Source organism: Cephus cinctus, unplaced genomic scaffold, assembly GCF_000341935.2.
Source record: "Cephus cinctus unplaced genomic scaffold, Ccin1 Ccin1_scaffold0168, whole genome shotgun sequence".
Taxonomy (NCBI): domain Eukaryota; kingdom Metazoa; phylum Arthropoda; class Insecta; order Hymenoptera; family Cephidae; genus Cephus; species Cephus cinctus.
In genome coordinates, this window is record NW_014332892.1 from 629,095 (window position 1) to 655,674 (window position 26,580).

The 26,580-nt window shown below is 37.1% G+C and overlaps 4 protein-coding genes across 10 annotated transcripts; 3 read left to right on the top strand and 1 right to left on the bottom strand.

The window, feature by feature from the left end:
* Positions 1-215: 215 nt before the first annotated feature.
* Positions 216-1,533, top strand: LOC107264299 (transcription initiation factor TFIID subunit 9). Its single transcript, XM_015732417.2, has 3 exons — positions 216-478; positions 580-1,029; positions 1,255-1,533. The coding sequence occupies exons 1-3, from the start codon at positions 340-342 to the stop codon at positions 1,398-1,400; spliced, it is 735 nt and encodes a 244-aa protein (XP_015587903.1). The 5' UTR covers positions 216-339; the 3' UTR covers positions 1,401-1,533.
* On the bottom strand, positions 1,533-11,978 carry LOC107264301 (cilia- and flagella-associated protein 20-like). Of its 2 annotated transcripts, none has more exons than XM_025081539.1 (4): positions 11,854-11,978; positions 2,465-2,656; positions 2,169-2,401; positions 1,533-2,083 (listed from the first exon to the last, which is right to left on the bottom strand). In XM_025081539.1, exons 2-4 carry the CDS (start codon positions 2,525-2,527, stop codon positions 1,612-1,614), a joined length of 768 nt encoding a protein of 255 aa, XP_024937307.1. In that variant the 5' UTR covers positions 2,528-2,656; positions 11,854-11,978; the 3' UTR covers positions 1,533-1,611. The 2 variants fall into 2 exon arrangements, with proteins under 2 accessions (XP_024937307.1, XP_015587905.1); XM_015732419.2 differs by lacking the exon at positions 11,854-11,978 and adding an exon at positions 2,729-3,164.
* Positions 4,973-11,722, top strand: LOC107264360 (oxysterol-binding protein-related protein 2). Of its 4 annotated transcripts, XR_001536919.2 has the most exons (10): positions 5,002-5,426; positions 6,075-6,273; positions 6,366-6,475; positions 6,563-6,721; positions 6,796-6,996; positions 7,458-7,647; positions 8,174-8,284; positions 8,409-8,626; positions 8,717-9,170; positions 9,298-11,722. XR_001536919.2 is itself a non-coding variant. In XM_015732551.2 (9 exons), exons 2-9 carry the CDS (start codon positions 6,157-6,159, stop codon positions 8,817-8,819), a joined length of 1,209 nt encoding a protein of 402 aa, XP_015588037.1. In that variant the 5' UTR covers positions 4,973-5,133; positions 6,075-6,156; the 3' UTR covers positions 8,820-11,722. The 4 variants fall into 4 exon arrangements, 3 of the variants coding, with proteins under 3 accessions (XP_015588037.1, XP_015588036.1, XP_024937306.1); XM_015732551.2 differs by having other exon boundaries at positions 4,973-5,133; positions 8,717-11,722; XM_015732550.2 differs by having other exon boundaries at positions 8,717-11,722.
* Positions 11,918-26,308, top strand: LOC107264348 (tumor protein D54). Of its 3 annotated transcripts, XM_025081541.1 has the most exons (7): positions 11,921-12,095; positions 17,795-18,333; positions 21,476-21,603; positions 21,925-22,073; positions 22,749-22,808; positions 24,217-24,379; positions 24,472-26,308. In XM_025081541.1, exons 2-7 carry the CDS (start codon positions 17,859-17,861, stop codon positions 24,607-24,609), a joined length of 1,113 nt encoding a protein of 370 aa, XP_024937309.1. In that variant the 5' UTR covers positions 11,921-12,095; positions 17,795-17,858; the 3' UTR covers positions 24,610-26,308. The 3 variants fall into 3 exon arrangements, with proteins under 3 accessions (XP_015588008.1, XP_024937309.1, XP_015588007.1); XM_015732522.2 differs by lacking the exon at positions 17,795-18,333 and having other exon boundaries at positions 11,918-12,095; XM_015732521.2 differs by lacking the exon at positions 22,749-22,808 and having other exon boundaries at positions 11,928-12,095.
* The last annotated feature ends 272 nt before the right edge of the window (positions 26,309-26,580 follow it).

Here is a 26,580-nt window from a genome sequence, read left to right on the forward strand (position 1 = left end):
TTACTTCATTTAACCCCTATGATATCAGCTCCTAAATTGATTGTTTTGTAAAACTGAGCATAAAAAACACAAGATTGTATTACTTAATAAATTAATAAATATAAAGCAAATCATGACAATTAAAACTTTTGATTTCGTACAAGCAAATAGTATTTTTCGCATTCTATACAGTAATTTTGAAATCCTATTATGGTACTCCTTGTACACTAACTTCAATGCCATTGTAAATGACGTTTCCAAAATTCTGTATTCGCTTGTGTTATTCCCAACGTTTCCCTTCAAAACAGTTTGATAATCTGCAATAATTACATAAATAATTTATCAATTAAGGCTGCTATAATGGCAGAAAAAACTAAAAGTATGAGTCACGTTAAACATGTTCCAAAAGACGCACAGGTTATAATGTCTATAATGAAAGATATGGGAATAACAGATTATGAGCCAAAGGTTATAAATCAACTACTCGAGTTCACTTACCGTAAGATCTACGTTATTATTCACCGTTAATGTAATTGGTATTCCTCAAACGATATTTGTTTTCTGATATTTATATATTTCATATACAGTATTTTATTCCAGGATACGTTACTTGTATACTGGATGATAGTAGAATATATGCAAACCATGCTAAAAAGAAATTCATTGATTTGGACGATGTCAGACTAGCTGTTAAAATGCAACTGGAGCGTACTTTCACAAATCCTCCTCCTAGAGATGTATTGCTTGATGTAGCACGAGCCAAGAATAATATTCCTTTACCATTTGTCAAGCCAAACAATGGTTTACGCCTTCCACCAGATCGTTATTGCTTAAATGCTACCAATTATAAGTTGAAAAATGCATCAAAGAAAATGGGTGGTAAAGCTTTGCATTCGCTAGGACCTAATAGTCTTACTGGTGGACAACCAAGAATTAAAGTGGAGGGTAATAAAGCAGGATTATCTATCGTCAAGAGACCAGGAACGCTTGCCACAGTTGCTCGGACTCAAGCAATCTCCATACCGAAACCCGTTTTCAAATTTTCTACAGGTACATATGTATTTTCAATTAACAAAATATTTTATATAAAAAGCACGTTATTTAACTTTTTAATTATTCATGTTATTGTTTAGATTCACAACATACCCTCCAATCCCAATTCCCTCTTCCATTCTACAACATTTGTATAAGAAATCAATCCTGTAAGAACATTGTTTTTGAATAACATTGTATAATATAAATTATGTACGTGTTCTAACACAATATTTGATATAGGCACTCCAGGTGTGGCTGCAGTAAAAAATCAAGCTGCCAAACCAAAAATACAAATAACATCAGGCCAAGCAATACCAGTAATAAAAATGGAAACTGAAGATTCAAGTAAAAGGAAAAGAGAAGACGACGACTACGATGCAGTGTAAAAATAAATCTGCTTCATACTTGAACAAATATCATCTCATATTTTTCAAAATAACGTATTTTCAAATACAACCTGTATTATAATTCAGATACGTGGCGATTAACTTAAATAAAAAGGAAAAGAGTTATCCACAATTAAAGAACTTTTATTTATCGTACACCAAACTTTTTCTAAAACCTCATCCAACTTCATACTCCACACATTATTAAAACTTATCCTTCTTCTTCAGAGGGTGGTTCATCCGGTTCTGTTTCTTCTTCCGTTAAAAATTCACTTTCTTCCGTTGCGTCCTCTAAAGTTCCTATCATTTCCTTTATTTGTATACTTTCTTGTTCGTCTTCAGGAGCATCTATACCTTCTTCTTCGTCTTCAGTTTCTGTATCCGTAACATCTTTATGCTCTTCTTGCGGCATCTCTTCCTGCACCTGAGCAGGCGAATCGTCAGCATTCATCAAAGCGGAAATTTTGGAAACCTTAGCGTCGACCTCCACTTCCGGTTTCTCCGTTTCCGTTTCGTCAGCTTCAAATTCCGGAGGTTCGTCGGTTGGCATAGATTTCATAATTTGAACGACATTTTCTTCGTCTGGTTTTTTACTCTTTTTCTCTTCTTCGCGAACACATTTTTTTCGCTCCATCGGTAAAAACAGTTTAAACTCCTCAGGAGTCTCATCCTCCGTATAAAGTCTGTATTATCATTTGATTATTAACATTCCCATTCCCACATGATTACGCTATATATAACTATCAGCTTATATTTATGTAAACTAACCTATCAGCAAAATATATGCGACGAATTCGACAATTCGCGTGTATTTGCATTCTCGTGGTTTCCACATAATTCGTACCATAAGCTCGTCGTGTAAAATCGGCCAGATTGAATTGAATTTGATTCCATCCGCCGGAAAGACCAATTGGCATAGAAGTAGAGAACGGGCGTACCTTAGTAGTGCTTTGAAAATTACTAACGCGAAAGCGTCTGTGCATATTTTTATCATCCAGTATCTGAGAACAATTTATAATTACAAAAAGAAATTACACTATGATTAACATTAGCCAAATCATTACCGTAATCTCAAATGTAAAATATTTCTTCATATTCTTTATAATCATTATAAAAAAGGGTAGCATTATTCCCAAAACTTTTTTTCTATCAGCTGGACAATAGATAAATGTTGTGGACACGTTGGTACCAGCTATTTCAAGCGCCAATGATTTGACTTCGTCATCGGTTACGCGTCTTATGTAACCATGCTTGACCTATAATAAGATTTATAAAATTCGATTAAAATCTAATAATTCTTTTACATTAAAAAAAATCAAAAAACTAACATGCATGCCCCAATTTTCTAACGGCGAAGAGCCACAACTGTACAGGACAGACAAAAAACCGTTTTGATAAGAATTGCGATACATTTTTGTACATTTATTTTCCGACAAGTACAATATTTTTTGACAACTATTTTTCACTATTTGCAGGTTATTAAAAAACAATATTTCGTTCGCTTGACGTTCGAACGTCGAACTGTCAAATTTTTTGAAAACAATAAGCTCCATATGTCGATATATCGATATTAAATAAAGTTCTCTTGTCTTCGTGCCGATGTTCACGTCTATCGGAATTATTCATTGATCCATTGTTATCGAACAATGCAAATTCATTCTGAAATGTATTCGTATCTTCAAAAGATATCAAATATCATGATATCCAACTTTTCATCAAGTGCTTCCGCTGGTTTCTTACAAAGGGGAAAAGAAGAGTCACTCATTCGCTCGAAATAAGTTGATTAATGCGACGCTCCTCCTCGGCTGTAGTAAATTTGGGCAATACGAACGCTTCCGGCGGAAACCCCACACTGAAGACTCGATCGACTCTCACGCAGTCAATTGCAAATGCCTGCATCATTGCTATGTGCATGATTTCCTTATTGAGCTGCTTAATAATTTTTTTCTTAGTCCTTTGATAACGCCGTCGGCAGACCACGTGACTTAAAACCGAAAAACAAAGGCAGAATATTCGTAAAGAGACAAAAGTGGCGTCAGGTCAGTAATCATAATATTCGTAGCTTCTGAATTGCACGAAGAAAAAATTATAAGAAAATCAAAAACGCACGAAACAACGAAATATACTCGGCGATTGTAAAATCAAAAAATTAAAACTAAAAACAGTGATAAAAAAAATTTAGATAAATGTAAAATATAAAATTTTTATAACAGAAAAATCTTCTGTTTCTTACTATGGAAAATTCTTCAGACCAGTGTAACTGGGATTTATAGATACGTCACTCCTGTAGAGTTCCGGATAACATTTCATATGCTTGGTTCGTCTTTTGTACACTGACGCTTTTGGCTCTTGAATTTCATTCGAGGGAAGTACAGGATCAAAGGATATATCGGAATCGACGTAATCAAAATTCGAATTCTCCTTGGCATCCCCATCACCCGCTTCCGGTAGTTCTTCATCGGCGTTTTTCCTGTCCTCCATATTGTAGAAATTAGATTTCAATGAAAAAAAAAATTGTAAACCTCCCAGATACTCGATGTACGTTTTATAAAATTGTAATTTGAATAATCAATAAAAATTATTATTTTATATATTCGATATTCAGTATAGATCAAAATTTTGCAGCGAGACGGCGCGAAAACTTTCTACGGGTAATTTGAAAGGAGAACCTGACCGGAACGGAAGTAGATAAAGACTATTCGTCTTTCTACTGATTCGATGAAGTTACGGGATCTGTAACGAAGCGAGCCCTCGTACCTCGCACGGATATCGATTCGGTTTCTAGGAGAATCAATAGATTTGGCTTATTTTTATTTGGTCAGTAGAACGAGCCTAGTTCATTCGTCATTGCATAACGTCAATTGTTTGATAATGTTCCGCGGATTAATAGACCTATAAAATTTACATAGATATCTCCATGCAAAAACAATTAAAATCTTGACGAAACCCGCATTGCACATTTTTCATAATTAATAAATCATAATAGGCATTTGTTTCGTAATACTGAATATTCGCGAAGAACTTCAGAACACTATAGTGTAATTACTCAAATATACATAGACACTACAATAGAGTTAGACATTTTATACATTACACAAAGGGATCTTATGCATAGTTTACATAACGAACCATAAGAAACTCAATCACGCGAGTCTATTATACTGAGATATATATATTTATATAAAAAATTCAATTACTTCCACTCGCCCTATAACGTGTTACATTTAAAATTCAAATATAAAATTTTGCCTTTCCGAATATCTTTGATTTTGTTTATAAAATTCCAAGCAAACAATAACACTCTATTTTCAAAGCCACATCTTCCAAAATCTATTTCGTGAACCGCATTAATCAAATACAAATATATATATATATATATATATATATATGCTTCAGATAACAAAACTGTAATAATAAATTCCAGATCATTTTGGTTTATCCGGGTATCTGCCTGGCGCATGCGCAGAAGCGTCAGCAAATCAGAATGCACCGCCGTTGGAATGTTCAAACCTGCGCTGGAATCGTGCCCGAATTTATTGATATTCTGCTGGTCGTAGATATACTATCCTCAGTAAGAGTACAACGTGAACCAAAAGTACAGTTGATCATAATAATCATACCGAAGTACGGTCAAACTAATATACGGTAGAACGTACGTAGTAAGGGAAAGCGCCCTCGAATATTCAGTACGGGACGAGCCTTCGCTTGGGTTCGAGAAATGAAATAATTAAAAGTATGGAAGTGATACGATGATAAAGGGAGAGGCTCGATGATCGCGCAATGATCCCAGAGGCAATTTTTGTGAAATCTCGTCAAGTATTATATGTAGGAGAATGACGAAGTCGTGCTCGTGATCGATTTATTTTTCGCGGATGTTGACCGTAGAGATAAATAAGGATAATTGCAGAGGACTGACAGCTGTTGGGAACATTGGTGCGGCCTATCGCGACTCAAATTTAATTGAGTTTAGGATCCTCGAGATATTCGTCTTAATCGTACAATGGCCAGTGAAAAACGTGGCTACAGGTTCGTCACTTCCTTGTGATTAGTTTTCGAGTCCCGTCGAGTATCCTTATTCTGTGTTTGGTTAACACCTTTTCTTTTCACTTTATTCTTCTTCTCTTGTGCTCTAATTTACGTTGTCACGTACAATTTGACAATCCTGTCACGGCACTTGATGTACCTTTAAATATGATAGATTTGTAAATGGGTGTATATTACGTATGTATACATATATATATATTTATTCTCTAGCAACAGTGTGAGAAATTAAATCTTGATAAGCTTGATATATGATGAACTAGTGGATGGACAATTTTTGCACAGAATTAAATAGAATTTAAATTGTTATAGAAAAAGTGAATTTGTTATATCTTGTGTCCTAGAAATTACACGAAATATTTTTGACGAGGAAACGAATATTAGATATGTCATCGGGTGTTATTGATTTTATTTTATTATTATCAGCAACATAAATCCTATTACGGGTATTCATATAGGTGGATTTGTGTGTGGGAACTTGAACACATCCGTTGTTCTTGATCTCCTGTACTTTGTCATCCGGGCGTGTAATCCTAAGGACATTTATATTTAGGGAGTGAAGAACTTTTTGTGGCTACTCACTTGGCAACTTCGAGCGGAACTGAAAATTCGTTTTGTTTTCACGTGTTAAAGAACAACGTTACCAGCTCCAGGACACTCGGAGGTAAATCTTTGCTCGGTATTGTCGCTGGGAAAGGATCTGAGCAAGATAACGATGCCTGTCATTTTCAACGAACCATTATCGTTTCTACAACGAGTAGCGGAATACATGGAATACGCGAAATTGCTGAAACAAGCTTCGTTGGAGCAGACGCCTATTGGCCGAATGCAGGTAAAAAAAAGGGGCATGTGAACTGAATAAAAATTGTATGAAAAAAATTGAAAAAGTTGGATTGAATACATTTTTTATTTATCTTTTTTTAGTACGTTGCTGCATTTGCTGTCAGTGCTTTAGCATCTAATTGGGAGCGTCTTGGAAAACCTTTCAATCCCTTGTTAGGAGAGACCTATGAATTGGAAAGGGAAGATTTTAGGTAAAACTTGTTTTTTTTATTTAGACAGTTTTTATGTGGTTAGAGAATTATTTCAGCGAGATTTTTTTCTATGTTATTATTACGTAGGATAATATGCGAACAAGTTTCCCATCATCCGCCTGTATCAGCTTTCCATGCAGATAGCGATGATTTTATCTTCCATGGAAGTATTCATCCAAAGTTGAAATTTTGGGGAAAATCTATCGAAGTCCATCCTAAGGGAATTGTCACTGTGGAACTTCCCAAGTGAGTAGAGTATTAGAATTCTTGGTTTTATAGCTATTATTTTCCGTGACTAATTTTTTGGAATTTTTACATAGATGGAAAGAGGCCTATACTTGGCAAAATGTTAATTGCATCCTTCATAACGTACTCGTGGGTCAGTTGTGGATGGAACAATTGGGTGCTTTGGAAATCAAGCAATACGGCGGTGCCAATTTGAAAGCAACACTTTCCTTCAAGAGTGCCGGCTGGAACGGAAAGGATTTACACAGAGTAGAAGGATTCATAACTGATCCAGAGTAATCAAAGCCAGCATTTCTACGTAGCTGTAGATTTGACTTCACATTTGAGAGTTCTTTCAATTACTATTTCAAGAACCTCACTCTCGAAGAGTTGCTGAAATTAAAAATTAATTTTGAAGAAAATTCGTTTAAAATAATATGGTCTACAGGACACCCCTTAATTTTTTTGGTGTGAAACAAGGGGTCCAAAAAAACACTATTTAAAAAATTATTTGTTAGGTTAGAAAATGAGCAGCGCAAACCAACCGCCAGCCCGAGCCTTCATTTCCTGTAGACCATATTTTGAACTAATTCATACTGCCTTTAGCTTATTTCCAGGCAATAACTACTTTCGAGAACAATTTAGCCACCTAGTGTTAAATTCGCAAAGCAGGACTATGGCTAATGCTAATTATTTAAACTAGAAATGGTGATGTCTTTCTGTTGCCAACGAATTTGAATATTCTGTTTTTTTGCAGTAAAAGAAAATTGGTCTTCCTATATGGAAAATGGACTGAGAAGCTGTGTGCGTGCGATCCCAGTCTCTATGAAGAAACCATTGACAGGATCAGACGAGAAGCAAAGAGTCCTCAAAGTAGTCCGGGACACAAAAAGGTATTGGCGAAACTGCACAGTCTTAAGGTCGGCGCATTCAAACCTTCACACCAAGTAAGATTATTTTGAATATACTAAAAATATAATTAACCTTTTCTCTGGGTACTACCTCGCCTATTGGCAACATCCACGAAACGTTCTCTGGGTACTACTGCTGCCGACTGGCGGCGTCTTCGGAAAGTTATGAATGCCGCGGTCCGAATGAAAAGTTTAATGTCAATCACGCTCGAGATTTCTATGAATGACGAAAAACACGTTTTCGCAGTTTACGCTGCCGTGTAGTGCAACCACATTTGTGGAAAACTTCCCCGCACCATGAATGTATAGCCGCGGCCAACTCCTCCATATCGAAAGGGTTAAAATTTATGCTTAAAAAGATCCGATAAATAAATACTCTATATAGCTATTGGTAAATTGTAACAATATTCTTGCACTGTATTTAACCTTCCATTGGTAGTGCGTCGTTTGACAGTCGCAATAGATGTACATTTCTTATGACAAAAAAAAAGGCGGCACCACCATTAGAGGGTTAGGAATGATGGTTATAACTGGTGAATTAAAATTGTTGGCAATTTTTAAGGACGCGATAGACGAATCTGGCAATGATGGAGAAGATGTTCCAACCGTTGATGAAATTGCTGGATCAATTACCCTTTGGGAAGGCGTTTCAAGACCTGCTAATAGCGCCGACGTAAGTCATTACTCTGACAGTACTAAGAAATTCTAATCTTATTGAGTCTTACGTCTTTTCTAAGTCATCAGGTGTCATCAAGATTAATGATTTTGTGAAACATAAAACTATATAATATTTCTAGTTTTATCAGTTCACGACATTCGCGATGTCACTCAACGAAATGGAGCCAGGAATGGGAAAATCGTTATGTCCAACTGACTCCAGATTGCGACCAGATATAAGAAAATTAGAAATGGGAGATCAAGACGGTGCCGCCGCGGAAAAGATTAGGCTCGAAGAGAAACAGCGAGAGTCGCGCAAAGCGAGAAAACACAAAAAGGGTCCCGAGTGGGTGCCGAGGTATTAATGACTATATATATAAGCCATATCTAAAAATAATATTTCTGTATTAAAATCAGGATAAAAGTGATATGATCTATTTCCCTACAGATGGTTTCAAGTTGGTATAAATCCGCACACAAGACAAGAGGACTGGCTTTACCAGGGTGGATATTGGGACCGTAATTATTCTGATTTGGAGGATATATTTTAAAATTAAAGCAAAGGATGCATCATGCACTCTGATCTTATTCAGTGATTCCTTTTTGAATCATGCAATGGATTTACTCAATATGGGGTAATGTTGTGAATTTTAGAATGTGAAGTTTTAGAAGGCTGTGCACGTGTGTTATATAGGTAAATGATTATAAACATGGAAACACAAGTGTTTCTCCAAACTCTCTGTGTATGGAATACCGGTAATGGTTTGAACCCTTGGCTGACAATTAACAAGGTTATGATTATAATGTGAAAAGCACATTTGACACAATACCATTTTCCCCAGATGGTCTCTTTTTCATATGGATTTTTGCAAAGTCAATGAACATTTATATACCATATTTAGGTAAATACAAATGTCATATGAGTTACTCCATCTTTAATACATAATAGACTATGCATTCACCTGACTCAGTTTTAAATATATATGTGATTATGACTGCGATTTCTATTAACTTTTTTTTTCTTTACAGTTTATTGCTACTCGCGCAAATGGTAAAATGATATTTTCCTCAATTTCAAGCTCAATATGAGCCTTAAGGAAACCATTCTTATACAATTATTGAACATTTTTAATATATGCCTTATTATCGCAAGTTCTTCCAGTCTAGGGCAAGAATATAATACGTTAATCACAAGATAAGTGAATGTTTCAAACATATATTAATAACAAGCCAAAATAAGTTCTTAAAATCTCCAAAAACATGATACTTTAATTAACACTAAAGAATATAAACATTATGAAAGCCAGTGTAGTAACATTGGGCTATTGAGAGAACCAAGCATAGATAAGATACCTCATGGAACATAGTTTTCTCATTTGATAAACCTAAATGCATAGTAACACCAAGAAACCATTTCGAGTCTACCTAAAGATATTTTCTGGAGCTTGTGCTTCGTAGTTCACAGAAAAAGAAAAAAAAGTGTTCGTATATAATATAGTGTAGATAAATATACACATATATGTCAAGAGCATTTGGGATTTCAGGTTATTATCCAAGAAATCCCAACACTGAACACTAAGAGTTCAAACATTGTCAAATGTAATATTAAAACATGGGATAGTTTGACTCAATTGCATAGTATCCATTTATTCCTATTCTAGGAATATTATAGAAAATGATACTAAATTTAGAGTTTGATCCTGAATAACGAAATCGTTGCCTATATATATCGTAGTACCTAGAAATTATCTAGAGGTCGATGTCTATATGTGATTTCGCTAGAAAAATGAAAGAAATATCAATAAAAAAAAAAGGAAACGTACCAAAAATGTCAGATAATTATTAAATAATTTGCACGATACACTTGCGATTAGGTTTATTTTAAAAACGCGTAATCGTGAGGCGATAATCAATATTGCAAATCAGCAAAACATATAACGATGAATTTATAGTAGATTTGTGTATATATATATATATAAATATACTGATGTGACACCGCACTATTATAAAGAATACTGTTATATCCTTTTTGTAGGATATGCATATGTAGTTACGTAATGCGGCTTTTGGCTGATACGTACGTCTGTGCCATTTATCAACAACATATATTTCTTATGTGACAAAAATTATAAGTTTTTTTGTCCTTCGAATTATCTCCACCACTATTTTTATAAGACCATTATCATGGGATTGATAAATCCTTCCTTACTAGATTACACGGCATACATATATCGCAGAGATTTACACATATGTACATGTGTATATATAATTATTGACACCTGTATAGCTAATTTCACAAAGTCTCGGTCTGATTTAATAAATTATCAGTATGACGTACCAGAATCTTTTAATGCCGTAAAAGGAATAATGCTGTCGAGAGTGTTGCTTTGGATGATCTTTGTGAAGGAGAAAGAATTTTATTTGTGTGGAATTGTTGCACATTTGTGTGATATGGAAATTATGCTTGACGCAATAAACTATTATGATTGAAAATAATTTACTTGCTATTTTATGTGCCAACGCAGCTTTTTCTGTAATGTATCAATGATTGCGTGTATGAGTTTTGAAATTTGTACAGGCTTAGATACTGCGAGCAATTGATTTATCATATTGTAGTTTGAATTATTGAATCATGCCTCTGGACTCGAAAACTGAAAGTGAATTGAATATTTAAAAAAATTGGACTATTGCTTTTGAAGCTTTTTACTATTACGTTACTTTGTCTACGAGAAACTTAATGATGTGCGTCTTTGAGTAAAAGTAATGTATAATGCTACTTAAAATAAATGTATAACCAAATTGAAATTAACGAAAAAATTGATATACTCGAAATTTAACTGTTTGATGAGAAAAAATAATGGAGAAATGTATTTGTCAAAAAAAAGGAAGACGATTCCTTTTTTTAAAAGGAGAATCGAGAATTGAATATTCGACAGTACAAAGAATTGATTATTCACTGTATCCACTCCTAATGCTAATGATTGATCTAAGGACACTGCATAGAGGATATATAATATTCTTATAGCATTTTATTTACTTGTGACTCTATTTTTAAGTCTGAATTCTAATTTTAGTCAGTTTACAAAATATGTTCACATAAGTCTATGAAAAATATCATCCGTGTAATGTCCTTATAAAAATGACGACCGTATATAAAAATGATGAAAGCGATTAGGATCTAATATTATTTATACATTTAGAACTTGAGATGTGTTTATTTACTACGACGATCCTGGGATGCAACAACTCATAAGTTTACTCGAAAAAGTATTTAAAAAAAAAGTCTGCAAATTATTCGCGTGTGTTAGAGTCGCTACAAGCACGCGTAGATAAATATTATTCGCGTATGCAGTTTATAAAAAACTATTGTATTTATGTTGCCTATAGGTACGTCTATATAAGTGTAAATAGATTAGTACCAAAGAAAATAAATGTTATAAAATCGTTCAAATAACTTCTCTGATTGGAATCGTTACTCCCTTCTCATTCATGGAGTCTGACACGCATACGTTATGAACAGAATAATAAATTAGAATTATATTCAAATACGATTTGCGCGCTCTAAGTAGTGCACAATTTACTCACGTAATGGCGCTAGTAGCTAACTATGAACTAACATGGCCGCCGCTCCGTTTCCCAGGAGATTCAGAAGGCATTGATCTCCGCCCGGCACTGGAGAACACGTCACGTAAGATTACTTTGAAAGTTTTTTTCGGAAAGCGTGCGTGAATTGGTTAATTCGTGTTTACGAAAATTGTGTCGTACTCGTTGGAGAGATCTGAAGAATATTCTTATTACCTAAGAAAAGATGAGTAACGTACCAACAGGTAAGAATCTCCTAACTAGAATCACTGTACTCCTACACGGATTTTACGATCGAGACCTTCCCCTCGAACTGTCATTTGATAACTTGTCCGCCTTTCGCTTCTTAATCATAATTCCTTGCTAGAATGCTCATACTATGTATTTATTCCGTATGGCCAATACTTTTTGTCTTTAGAAGTTTGAGGTTGGATAACCTAAAATCATGAATTCCGATATCTCTTGAAATCCTACGCGCTTTTTGCGTCGTTGAGCGGATGTTGATTCGATTAGCGTAGATGTAGATCTCTGTGAAGCGCACAAACAAATTTCTGGGTATCACAATCGTATAGCAGCAATACAACTTGTTGAATTATTCAGAGATTCAAAATTATTGATAATATTCCAAGATCCATGTACACATTATGATTTCTGATCTTTTGGGAGTAACGTACTTGTTTCATTAAAAAAGCACAAAAATACACTAATTCTGTTGCTAATTGAACATTCCCAATTTTTGATGTTACTTCATAAGTCATTACTTTTTTTGAATAAGCAAATCCTTTTGTGTACTACGACTTAACCTCTTTTTACGTGACCGCCAGATGACCGAACGAGGACAACCTTTTTTAAGAGCGTTGCTTTTTATTTATATTCTCCAGAAAATTGCACGTGTTAATTATATTATCGCAGTTATCATTAACTACCATTTCGGTTGTCAGATTCTTATCAGTTCCGTTTTAATTATGCAGAATATTCGTTAAGCTTGACAAACATTATATTCGCATATGTAGAATACATCGTGTGCCATGTTTTTATTAATCACAAACAGATTATCAAGAGCATCCAATTGATCTGACTGAAATAGATAAATTCATCTAACACAAGCGGCGTTAACTTTAATCGCAATAATTGGATGACTCAGTATCAAATCAGCCTCAAGATAAGACAAAAATTCCTACAGTTCAATTCCCACACGGTTGTCATTAGTGCTAAATGACATTACAAATAATCAAATATTTTTAGACCAAGCTTACTTAATTCTTCATGCAATTAAATGTAAATTAATCAAAATCTATTTATAATACGTATCTATGCGAAAATAATTTTTTTTTCCCAGCGGTATCATTCTCCATGCACGCCAGCAATCAGTAAACAAAACCTAAGCCAGGAAATATTTCAATAATGGATATTCAATACTTTATACACATGAAATCCACGCTTATAAATAACTAGCAGTGAATATGCGTCATCTTGTTCGTTTTCAGTCAGAGTTTTAGAAATGTTTGTTTTTCTTTTATTCCGAAAGTCACACTCAGAAATTCTGACAGAAGTAAAAATGTCATTCGACCAAGACAGTCGAAATGGTAATGACAGTCCTTAGAATACATTCCATGAAATAAAGTGACCGACCTGTTAATATTCGGTAATAAAAGGGAACTTAATTTCGTTTCCATTATTTTCGCAGTCTCTTGTCGTTTAAAATTTACTTTCCATCTGTATATCGTCGCTCGACAGTATATACGCCGTCTGAGCTGTTTCCAAAGTAAATATTTTCTGCTGGTTTAAGCGGTGCCTTTAAAGTCTCATCTTCCTTCGACAGTAATAGGCTCGCAATTCTTTGAGAAAACCCCACCAATAGCATCCGTCGTCGCTGTCGATGCAGAAACGCAATGCATCGAGCACCAATAACACCAGATTGTGTCGTACGATGAGATGGCGCCTTAAACCTAGTTTAAAAGACACGTGAATTTGTTTTCCGCAACGAATTCTTTGTTGGCAATGCATGCATGAATATAATGCAGGCGGATATAGGAATCGGCGACAACACGTAAAGCGGGACATCCGGCATAGCTGTAGATATGCACCATATTGTATATCTGTAGTTGGAGGGCAGAGTATCTATAGTAAACGTGTAATAAATTTTACAATGTGAATCCATAGCCAATGACGTACATCTGTCATATAGATAGCTAACTATGAAAAAGCCTGTAGTTCGCACGATAAAGAGCCAAGTTTTAAAAGCAGGGAATAACGAAGTCTTGTCTTAGAGTAGGAAAAGTTTTTTTTTTTATTAATTATTAAAAAACACTGTAATTCCCTCTAACATCTCTTTTCTCCTTTTTTTCCCTAAACTTTTGATTTTTTAATACCACCAGCGAGAATAATGGTCGAAAGTTATTTCTTCTTCGTGCCTCGTTTGATACGTAATGTTCGATTTCGCTGTGGGAATTTCGGGTGAAACGGTAGCTGTCGCTTTTACTATGTCTGTCGTGATTTATTTCGTAGTTTGAAAAACACCGGGTACCGTTTCCCGAGTTATTGGTAAATATATATATTTTCAAACCAGTCCTTTATGTAATTTGTTACGGGTAAGCATATAGGAGCCACGAATTTCATCGTAGTCCTAATTAAATTAAAATAATGCATATTATTTGAGCGCGATACTTTTTGATATTTTTTTTTTCAAAATTTTTATTTTTTCTTAAAATCTCCTAAAAGGACATCGTGATATTATTAGCTGCGGCGACTGCACTCGGAGCACGGTGACTCGCAGTCTATGAAAATTCAAATCACGTTTGGATAGAGTGCAGTTGGTTATTATAATTTCCACATTGTCGGGTAGCGGAACGGTAAAAAATTGCAAGAGAAAATAGGAAAAACCCTTGAATTCGATCTTTGGGTTTCTAAAATTGACCAAGATCCTTCGAGTGATCGTTAATTTATCCGAAATTAAAGTCTCACCTTGTTCTCTCTTTGTTGTTGGACCCTGTGAAAAATCGACTTGGTTTATACGCTCCTGAAGAATCGTTCAGGGAATCGGGTTCTCCTTGACTCGAGAATTATTATCCTAGCACCTTCGTACACTGTCGAGATTACGGCTGTAAGAAATAACGAATGTCCATTTTCTTGTATTTATTCCTTTTTTTAACGTGGCTGAGAACAAGAACGTCCCAGTTCGTCGCTTCATAGTAACCGTGGCAAACGCGATGTTGTGTAACGTGGAGTCACGAAGCTGCTTCCTCGTGTAAGACTTTTTTTTCCTTGTTCGCTGTCCTTACCGTCGGCACGACTGGCATAAGATCCATTGTCTATGTTGATAGTGTCCTCATGAAATTTTGTAAAACGCGATTACGTGTCTGGGCAGTCACGATAAAGTTGGAGGTTTCGCATTTAAACCGTAAAGGATTTAGATACGTAATACAAAGCCAGAAATAATGCCGTGGCCATGTTTGAAAGATTTGAGGTATATGTATACGGAGAAGGTGAACCTTTTGGAATAGGCAGAACGAAGGAATGGGTAAACTGTTTCTTGCGAACGGCAACAGATATTATCCAAGTAAAATTAATTGACCAATAATTCGATCGTCTTCTGGGAAACACGGAGAGGAAGAGCGGACGGATTTGGTTGGGTTCTATGTTATATTTCAAATTCAATAATTTCTCTAGCTACGTGCCAGTACAAAGGATCTTTGATGAAGGAATGAACAAGACCGACGGAGGAAGACAGCCAATTAGGCGCTTAGATAATTATGTTCGAAGTAAAACTTAAAATTGTACTGAAAAGAAGGGAAAGAGAGCATTTAGAAGTTTTACGTTAAACCCAATTTATTTTTTAGTGAAATAATTTTTTTCACGTTAACCATCGTTATGATATATCCTGCGGAGATAAACGATTGGAATAACAAGACACGAATCACGAAATATGACTAATGAAAGGAAATGCTTTGTCTGGCTGCAATCGATTGATTGTATTGCGCATAAAGTTGTTCGAGTATCAAGTCTTGGGCTGGCCATGAATACTGTAAAAATTTTACTAATGATTAATTTAAAAAAATTAATTGAAACTTGATTTAGGTCAATAGTGGGAAAATTATATAAAAAGCCACAGTACACCAAGTAGTGCGAGTGTTTAGCATTTAATAAAATTGTAGGCAGATAATAATAATGATTCATCGAAAATTTAGCACAGGCACAGTACTCGGTAAGTCACGTTAGAAATTTGATTAATTTGATCCTCATGTGTGTGCTCCACTTGAGCAATCTGGCGTACATAATTTTTGTTACGTTGGACCCTGGACAATTCAGCCATCGATACAGCATATATTTACCATAGTATATATATTTTTTATTTACTTATAACGGACCAACATATATGTGTATACCAAGCGGTAGATTGTATATGAAAAAATGGTCTATGTATCGGTAACGTGGTTCCATGCCTACCGTTAACAGCAATAATAGCGAGGTAGTACTTTGTCCGAATCAAATTAAGTTATTAATAACTCGATGACCAACTCGACCTTAATTTTACGAGGATATGTCTATAACGTGAATCGAGACGGACAGGCAAAAAGGTCGCGTCGGATGAGGGCCCCCCATAGTGTCGCGACAACAAGAGTCATTGCGAAGCTGATGAAAGTTTAACAAGTAGCGGAGAAAAGTGGCGCGACTCGTTTCAAATCGCGTCCGTGGACAGAGCAATGCAAATTTTCCGTTACCTGATTGCATAACCGTATTTTGTTCCATTCGATCAATGCCGCTGCACCCAGAACGATCTTTTTTACTGAGAAGATAATTTACTCCGTCTTGCGTTATTGTTACTGCGGCAACTGGCGAAATTTTGTTTTAAAGCGCATTAGAGACACGAAGAATAGCTGCTATCCAGACAGGGAACGATTTTTGCTCAGGACTTTGTTTGGATCAGCTGGCTTCGCTCGTGGGATCGTGCCTGGATGGCACGAACACATGCACTCCTACGATCGTATACGTGTGCACTGTAGACGTCTGCCTTTCTTTCGTGATACTCTATCTCCCTGAGAGACTGGAGAAACCGGTAGATCGGTGTATAGAGTTTACTCGAAGAACCTTAGTCCAGTGGGGATTGTCTGTGCGCGGAGGCGCCTTTCTTGCACTCGCTCTCGTCGCATTCCGATTTCTCGAGTAACTACGTGGCCGAGCGCTACTAGCGCCATCGATAGTCAAGATCGTGAACTAGCGACAAATTCCATAGCAGTAATGTTCGCGCACCGGCTGTCAAACGCCATCGGCAACGAATGGCGCGTCGATCGCACGTGGTTTTACAATTTTTATCGGTAACTTTGTTGTTGTATACGTTACCATTCGTTTAATGGTTAGAGCGACGATAATAGTAACAATTATTGCAGTTGTGCAACGGTCTTTGTACAGGACAAGTGAAAAATACGAAAATCCTTTGGTTTACACGCGCTCGTGGATCTTTGACAGTGAACATGGTTTCTGTGAGGTTTAGAGACGAATGAATGTTTTAATTTATAATAAACGACTTTAAACTATGTCGCTATAAGAAAATATCGCTTAAATTCGTCTTCTCTCTATTCTCTTTATTTACGCTGTTCGTTACTTGGTGAATGTACCAGGCGGTTACTGTCTGTCACGGGTGAACCGTTGTGACACACTTTTAAAAAGTCTCGTGCCTTCGGTTGAAGTGTTTTTGGTCGCTACGAAAAATATATCTGAGTCCCAGGCGTTCAGAAGCTGGATTACGAGATATCCAAATAGTTGGTGAAAAATTATTGGATTTTAGTGACGGCTGTGATCCCGGCCATATTAGTAAGCTCTAACGTCGAACTGTAATATCCGGACGTGGATTTCTGCTTTTTAGTTGTTCGCAATGAACGTGACTGGTCGTATCAAACGATTGCAATGACCCTGGTGAATTCTTGTCGTTTCTATTGTACCCCAGTTCTCTGACACGTGCTTTGGTGAGACTTCGTGGAATCCTTGGAACGTCTTCGTCCGTGAAGATCATGAGAGGGAAGATGAGCGCGACAACGGAGAAAAGTGGAACTTGTTCAGAAACGGATAACTGTGCGGAATCGCGTCCTTCGGCCGACGATAGATTAGCGCCATTGCACAAAAAGGTTTGCGAGGAGCATGGCGACGACTGTCCCAGCGAGAACGAACACGAGTTCGAATCGTTGGAGTACGAGGAGGATGTTTATTATTCGCATTTAGCTGCCACCCCGAGTTTTGACGATATAGACGAGCTAAGCGACAGCGACGAAATTGTTGTGCATTGCTGGAGAGACTCTAATGGCGATATCGAGGAGATTGTTGTGGACGACGCTAACCTCTCCGTCGAGACGGAATTCCTTGAACGATCCGATACCGAGAAACGGAAGAAAAGATCGGTCAGGGTCATCTTTCAGGATCTGTCTAAACCTTATCTCGCTAGGATCAGCAATAGTCAGAATTACAAGAAATTCTTGGAACTTGTCAAAGGTAGAACAGTGTTTTGTTTTTACTCGATCATTATTTAGTGTGTATTTTTAGAACGAAAGTTTTTAACAGATTTCATTAATTTAAGCTTTTAATGATCAATTTAACGTGATGCCCAGTCATTGTGCGGCACTGGAAGCACGAAAGTTTTTATGGGAAAGTCGTTCTGACGTCATCGAGCCTAACGGCTGCTCGCTGATATTTTGTGTAAAATTTACTTTTATGGCGGAACAATATTCCGTTGGAAAATTACCCTTTTTACGATACCATAACTCGAGCTCCTTTGATTTCTTAGATACTGGATACTATGCAACATACTGAGAGTCGGGTTTCGGCCATCTTCTTTCTATTTTATTTTAACCGGTAGAAAAAGTGTCTTTTTTTTTGCAGCCCGATTCTAAGTTTTATGAGATTTAATGCTGTAAGGATTTTCTCACCGTTATTTCATTCTTGGAAATTACATACGCTCGGTGCATGATAAAATTATGTTGACCGTTAGTTTCCTACAAGAAACTTTGTGTAGTTCGGTAACGTTATTCTTAGTAAATTTCAAATATAATCAACGGCACTTGTGACTTTATATAGTTTTACTGGCGATACTATTTGAAATATGGTATCGCCGATCGCAGCCACGTACAGTTAACGGTCGTAAAATGCAGCTAGACAATAATTCTTGTATATTGTATTTCCCGGAGAAAGAAATTTCGTTTTCGGATAAAAAGTATAAATTGTAGGATCATTGTTCGCAGAAACAATTATTTTGCTAGAGAATCATTTTACAGTGTGCGAATTAATTGGCGAAAGAGCGGCTTAGGTAATAGACCAATGCCTCATTGGTCAAGTGAAAGTTTTCGTTGAAGCTTAAACTAGACACAAAGTAATGATAAAATTACTTCAAGGAAATTGACGAGCAGTATAATTTTTAAATCAAACCTAAACTAATTGGAATTCACTCCAACAATTTTTAACATTATTACATGGACATGAATTATCTTTTTACGGAACGCGGTACGTATAATTAGAATACATTAGAAAATTAATATTTTATAATTATTTCCATAATCGTAGCTGAACAAAAGTAATTTTTCAGGAACAGCACGCGTTACGTATAAAATTCTATCGATGATTAACGTGAATTTTTGAGCTCCAGGAGTCTTAAGTGGAGCGTAAAATTGAACTGGATACTTTTTGCGATTTTTCACGAGAAAACAAAACACAGCAGAAAAAAGTAATATCACGTTTAACACCACTTTTTTTCTTACCTATATATTCCCTCTAAATTTTATTCAATCCCTTGTCATTTGCGTTCAAAAAGATTTTAAAAAATTTTCATGAGACCTGGCACCCATTAAAATACCTAATCTACCGGGCGCCCCACGTCCTAATATCGAATCGCAATTTCCAATTCGACGTATCGCGAAATGAGGTTTATTAACCGCACACGTAATTAGGGCAACGGTTTAGCAACCACGGTCCGTTGCATCTAGACCGTTGCGAAGCGTAAAATCCACACGTCATCATTCTCCGATTTACACATATGACTCAGTGACGCCCATATTCGCTTGATCGATAAAAATAATAAATTCTCAAACAAAAAAGATTCAATTTTTACCAACCACAATGTCATCGCTACAGGCATCACTGAATTACCAAGTATATCGATCCACCGTTACTAAGCGCAAAAACTTCAAGTATCCTTGAACCGTTCCACACGTGTATATTGAAGTGGATAAAGAGACCAAAAAAAAAAAAAACAGTAAAAATTATTTCACAATCCCAGAAATCACATCGAAATTCTTAACCGTAATACTTTTTTTTTTGCAAACTGAAAAAAAAACCCATTATTTTGCATATCATCAAGTTCAGCAACCTTACAGACTAAAATATTGAAAATCGATTGAACTAGACTTTTCTGTATATTTTCACAAAGCAAAGATAATTAAATTTATAATAAAATGTCACGAACTCTTCTTTTATTGAAACCGCACAAGCGTTGCGTTACCTTCCTGAAAACCTGCTTACCTTCCATTCTCCATTCAAGCGGAACGAGAATGAACTATCAATCCTATAATCGTTAAATGGCCGTCGGACGTGTTTATTTAAGAGTATAGAATCCCAGCGCGAATCATCCATTACGGGACTTCACCACGTTCAGTGTGAATGATCCTGCACGGGGCCTCTTATAGGGAACTTTTTAACGGTTGGCTACCCTGACGCCACAAGAGATTTTATTATACGTACCATATAACGTAGGTACGCGCTGCCGGAGTGCGAGAACACTTTTCTCATTCATGGCTATTACGAAAGTAATAATCTTTACGAAGCGTAGAGTGTCGATTACACGGAGTTACTTCAAAGGTACTTTTAACGGCTGTTTACAGTAACGTCGTAAAGCGACGGCTACTTGACATATCGACGCGAAGGCAGACGAAGGACTCCCTTTAGCGTTTCGACTGTGCTTTTGGCGATCGATTGATTTATCTTTTTTATTTCTTTATTTCATCGCTCGTCTGTGACGTCATTGTTAATTTATCCATCGATCAACGCCCTTAGAGACTATATCGTGTCACTTATGGCAATTGACTTTTCCTGCAAAATCGTCATTTATATATCTTGGGGTACGATCGACGAGACTATACATAAATGTTTCGATTGCCGTTACGTCACGGTGTTTTTATTTATATAATTGTACCCTGGCAACGTTACGTGACATTTCGTGTCTTGATTTTTCTTTAGTCTTCGAGGCTATCTCGAGTGTCAGTAATTCTTCGTGTTTTATCGTTGCTTTTTTTTATTTAACTCGACATTGATTTTTAATTGGATTTTGTAATGAGGGTGACACGGAAGATGCACGGAAACGTCTTCGATCAGTTTTTGAATTATATGTTTAATTTTCATGGTTAAAAAATTCAATGATGAGGGTATTATTAATGCGCCTGTGTAATTTGGTGGTTCGCGTATATGGACTTTGTGCAATTTTATACTACGGTTATATTGAATGAGATTTTTAATGTTGAAAGGGGGAGGACTTGAAAAAATGAATAATACAAATTTACATGTAACCCGATCACCTTTCTATTGTATCACGGGTCTATTGTGGTTTTTATTTTCTTTTTATCTTACTTCTTTGCTTTACTCCTTTCAGGAGAGGACGCTTCTCTTCAGACTGACGGCACCCCTTCGCCGTCGACGGACAAAAATGTGTATGGCGTACATGTTCTCTCGGCGGAGGAAGAACGTCAGAAGGCTGAATGGATCGCCGAATTGACCCAGGTAAAATGTACAATAATATGGGGTGTCTCAGGGGGAGAAAAAGGGTACTCTGAACCGGTCCGCAAGAAACGTAGTCTCTTGCATCGATAATACCAATTAATTATCGTACGGTAACCCGTGACAAATGGAAATCGTTAACTCGGGATATTTTCAATATTTCACTGTAAAATTTCACGCTACCGTAATTATCAGCTCTGATTTATCGATCGTTATTTATTCTGGTGTCGATTCAAGATTACGTATAAATTTATTTAACGCGCATTCATTTCTGCAGGCATTTTCAATTTTTCTTTTCTAATTCTCTTGCTTGATGTCCGACAGGTCGAGGAGGAAATTCAGACACTGAGGCACGTGCTGGCGAATAAGGTCAAGGTGTCCCAGGAACTGAAACGGAAGCTGGGCATCAGCGTCTGGAAGGAGCTCACCGATGACGTTAATCAGGGTCTGCGCAACGTCAAGGAGAGCCAAGTGTACGTTTCACTTCTCGGGGTGTTCAACTCTCGTTGGCACGACATGCTTAATGTACACGGTGTATACACAGAAGAGGGTCGACTGTACAGAGTAGAGGACAGTGTCAAGGATCCCTCAGGAAGTTTTGAACCTGCCTGTCCGAACGTTCATTTGTCTTTACAGAGTTGAACCAAAGACTGCTAGGCGTAGAATTGCACTATTAAAATAGTCCAGTCGTACCTGGATGTTGCTGGATTCAGATTAGAATTTTCAAAGTTTTGTTACTGATATTCTGCTTGTCGATCTGGAACACCTTGTCAAGGCTTTTAGTTGGAGTTATTGTCAATGTTTTGTAGTGCTTCCTTTTGACATAGCAAAAACCGGACAGTCGCTTGACAGTCATAGATATAAAAATTTTGTAAATAAAAAATAAGCCAAGCCGCCAGACGATTTGAAAATACTAGTCACGTGGAGTCTTATGCTATTGCTCTTAGCCTTATCAGTAGAATGCACGCTAACCTTTACCTGTACACTGTTCATCCTTCCGTTTTGACTTTATTCATTTGCACATAGAATTTCACTTCTAATTCACGGTGACCATTGCCGCTCCCGTGGCCAGTCTTTTCATCCTCTTCATTTGCACATCGAAACTTGTAGAAAGCACTTCTTTGACTTTTGGTTGGGTTCTCATTCAGTTATCAGAACGTCGGCGAGAAACTCGGTCAGTTCACCAAGGCAGTCTCCGAGAACAGTTTGTAAGTACAACAGTAAGAATCGATTCCTCGGACGCGAGTCAAAGTTTCTTCTGAGTGGCATCGAGAGACGCAGCGAAATAGCAAAGAAAGCCAGAGGGAATGAATTACTTTAACGTACGGGCCATTTATTTACTCGGCTTTTATCCTTACGCGCTTTGAATATATGGATCGAGCTGATTTTTATTTCTTTGCAAAGAAACTTTGAGTCGCAGCATGTTTTACTTATCGACAGTTATTTTTTATTGTTGATCCGCGTTCTTATCGTTGCACGGAAAGATACGTTTGGCTTTCTTTTAATTCTAACCTACAGCATCTTTCACAGTCGACCCTTTAAGACTTACCGCTATTGTCAAGGCGTACCGACGATCGACCAGTAACGCTCAGAGCCTGCTGCAATTTTATCTCGTTGTCAGTGAAACGCAGCTGAAGCAATTTTGTATCAACTTCGTTAAGACGATTCTCAGTTTTCAAGAAAGCTCAAGGAACTCTGCCGATCGCAGTGCTTTATAGGTTAACAGCCAATTATTCTACGGCGTAATTAATGATCGGACCGTTCGTTACGCATAATCGAGTTTCTACGGTGGTAGGAGAAATTACATGTGGATATATTCACGGGTTAAATCGTGGCCTCCGAACCGTAACGTCGATTACACCGTGGTATTGTGCAAATGGTGAATGCGAATACAAGTTTTTGCCCGAGACAGTCGCTTTTATCGCGGTGCCGCCTGTGCGGCGAAACGCCTACATTGCCTTTACGAAAAATTCATCCTAGAAGCAGATCCTAGCGTATGGATATGGATATAATAATTATGGAGTCTGTACTGTAATAGAATTTGTATTTGTAATAGCGGGCTGTTGACAATTTTTGGAGATTTAAGCAAATCCAAGTAATCGCTCTGTCAAAAAGTTTTTATTCTTTTCATTCGATAGGTCCTTGACTCAATGCACTATTATTATTAGCAATCTATATTTGGGTCTACTCCATTCTTCTGGTAAATGTCAAGAACACGTTTTGAACCTTTTTTTTATAATTTATAGTTTTGTCTTTATTGTCGTCGCGCGCAATTGACTTCAGGCAAACTTAAGAGTCGTGTGGCTCGCTATTTTGAAATAGTAATACTCCACGCTTCTGGTAGACATTGCAGAGATTCGTTTGTACAGCGTAAATACAGTCAGACAAGGCAAACTTACCAAGGCAAATATGTATAGCAGGCGATACCTTGTTGATACTTGTACAATAGATACTGCTGCTACTAACAAACCCGCTTACTGTTGCAAAAGCAATGCCATGCTAATCTTAGGGACAGCGATTAACATTATAGAACTGTCTTACTTAAAAAATATTTGAATTTTGAATTTTTCTCCATTTTTAATGTGTACTTAGCATGTAAAACTTTGTATTGTGCAGTTTCCAGAAAACGGAGACTGCCCTGAAGAGCACCGCCGAGAAGACTACCAGCATCTTGGGTGGGTTTGGCAGTGGACTTTCCATGAAGTTAGGACAGATGCGTAACTCTGAGAGCTTCCGGTCCCTGGAGGAGAGGGTTGGCTCCGCTTATGAGAACGTCAAGGTAAGATCTTTTTCTGGGAGGGATATTATAGACTGAATATTCCTAAGGAGAAAGAGGATTGGTATTTATTGCTTTCCTTGCTTCTTTTGCAGACTAAAGTCGTGCCATCCAGATCCAATTCCACTCAGAGCTTCGACGAAGCTCTAAGGGAAGCTGAAGCGACGAGACGAGCATCTGCTGCACCTTCTGCTACCAGCCCGACCATTCCTGAAGACAAGCTGCTTTCTTAGAATCTGCCTCAAGCCAGCTACATCTTCGTCCTCAATGTCCTTCGTATCCAATACGTCCAATACATCCTGTACGTGTGATCAATTGTGATCCTTGAACCTTGATCCTTAGATCACTCTTGTCTCCATACTCCCTACAAGAAATTCCTCTGCCCGTTGGGGATGCAAATTGAATTTACACAATGTCCAAAAATTCTTGGCATTGTTCGACAGAAGTTTTCACGTAACGACCGCTGATAACAGCTCTCGTGATAAGATCGAATGAATTATCCACTTACTACGCCTATTCTTTCTTCTTATTTCTAATAATCGTTCAGGGTGGACATTTAGTTGTTAAAAAACATGCATAACTAATTTCTAGATCTTTTCACAGTGTCGGCATCACTGCTTGGCATTTTCTTTTTAAGTTGACATTTTAAATATGCACCATTTATTTATTGGAAAACGTTATCGATCACACGTCTCATCGTATCAGTATGTTGTACGTTTACCACAGTACGGATTCTGCAAATAATTTTGTCTCGGCCTACCACGTTTCGCACGAACCTCACTTGCCTCTTGGTAACGAAAAGTTGGTCGCATCTTGCGTTAAATAATGAAACTGTCGAAATATTGGAATTTCGCAAGCGGGAGCTCCCCCGTCCTCTGACAATATTAATACTTTGATCTACATTCGAGTCTAGAATTGCGTGTCCAGAATCGAAGAGAAAGACACGGCTAACGAGATCACCTAGAAAAACTATCTATACGTTTAACGAAGTGAAAATCTTACTGTGACATTCGCGAATAAATTTACTTACTTAATCGTTACTCGAAGACTTGGCTCACTGGGGTGAATCCTCAAGACAGCCTCATCCGCCCAGGCTGTAATTCTACGCCGGGAACAACCTCCACGAGGACATCCACCCCACGTGTCCGTCACGTTGATCCGAGTCGCTCTAATAAAACTCGTGTTCTTCTTACGCTTCGGAGACTCGAGGAATGTTGCGGCCTAAGAACCGGGATGACCTTAGACCTCCTCGAGAATCGTCGAAGTTTTACGATCACCGGTATTTTCGTCGATATCGATTTAGAGTACGGCTTCCTTGGCGGACCCGATGAGAAGATCGGTAATAGAAATTTTATTGCGGCAACCAAACGAAAGAGGAAGGACGTGCAAGAGGAAGAATGTGATTTAATCGTCACTTTGCGGTTCAAAGAAACCCAGTTGAATGGCTCGCAACGTTTCTCGTATCCCGTCACTGTCGAGCCTTAAGATGAATATATTTTAAGCACTGGAGACTATATTATATATTGAATTGTGCGACGAATACAAGAGCAACGCGATATTTTCTAATTAGCTGTTACGAGTTATATTGTACCGCCGGACGCGTAGCGTCCAGCTCGACTTCTAAGCGTGATGAATGAAATTTACGGATATATGGAAACGCATTAGGATTTTTGTTTTTTCGGTGGCTGGCGCATCAGCTCATCATTTATCGGCGTTGTATGTTTATAACACTCCGCCACTGTAAACACTTGAATTTACGCGAAGCCTCGCGCGAGCTATGAGAATTTTATCGAGCCTGATGTCGATTGTTGCGGATAGATTACTTAAAAGTTAATTTTTCGAGCGTACTTTCAATCGTCCACATTAATGCCTGTGTAATCGCTGTATAATCGTATTGATATTGGTAAATAAATTATTTCTTCAAGCGCTATACCCATTCCTGCGTCTGAAATTACATTTAGGTTCTGGATAAGATTTTTTTTTTCCTTGTTAAACTGTGCAAGGGCGCCAAGTTCAAAACTGGATCCGCAAAAAGTAAAATTGACACGGGATCCAATTATTCAAATGGAACTTTCGATTTTCTAAGTGACTCCTCACTGCCAGGTACTTACTCATTCCTATGGCATAGGATATACGTGCATGGATCGGAGTGATTGGTTCGCTTGTCTATTTTTTTTTTTTTTTTTTTTTTTTTATAAAAAAAA

Bases quoted from the DNA above. Each gene is read 5' to 3' on its own strand.
- LOC107264299 (XM_015732417.2), top strand. From the start codon at position 340: ATGGCAGAAAAAACTAAAAGTATGAGTCACGTTAAACATGTTCCAAAA. The intron at 479-579 runs GTAAGATCTACG...ATTTTATTCCAG, and splicing joins ACTACTCGAGTTCACTTACC to GATACGTTACTTGTATACTG. The intron at 1,030-1,254 runs GTACATATGTAT...TATTTGATATAG, and splicing joins CGTTTTCAAATTTTCTACAG to GCACTCCAGGTGTGGCTGCA.
- LOC107264301 (XM_015732419.2), bottom strand. From the start codon at position 2,953: ATGGAGCTTATTGTTTTCAAAAAATTTGACAGTTCGACGTTCGAACGT. The intron at 2,657-2,728 runs GTTAGTTTTTTG...ATCTTATTATAG, and splicing joins TAGAAAATTGGGGCATGCAT to GTCAAGCATGGTTACATAAG. The intron at 2,402-2,464 runs GTAATGATTTGG...AATTGTTCTCAG, and splicing joins ATTTTACATTTGAGATTACG to ATACTGGATGATAAAAATAT.
- LOC107264360 (XM_015732550.2), top strand. From the start codon at position 5,401: ATGGCCAGTGAAAAACGTGGCTACAG. The intron at 6,997-7,457 runs GTAATCAAAGCC...GTTTTTTTGCAG, and splicing joins GGATTCATAACTGATCCAGA to TAAAAGAAAATTGGTCTTCC. The intron at 8,285-8,408 runs GTAAGTCATTAC...TAATATTTCTAG, and splicing joins GACCTGCTAATAGCGCCGAC to TTTTATCAGTTCACGACATT.
- LOC107264348 (XM_025081541.1), top strand. From the start codon at position 17,859: ATGAGAGGGAAGATGAGCGCGACAACGGAGAAAAGTGGAACTTGTTCA. The intron at 18,334-21,475 runs GTAGAACAGTGT...TACTCCTTTCAG, and splicing joins ATTCTTGGAACTTGTCAAAG to GAGAGGACGCTTCTCTTCAG. The intron at 24,380-24,471 runs GTAAGATCTTTT...CTTCTTTTGCAG, and splicing joins CCGCTTATGAGAACGTCAAG to ACTAAAGTCGTGCCATCCAG.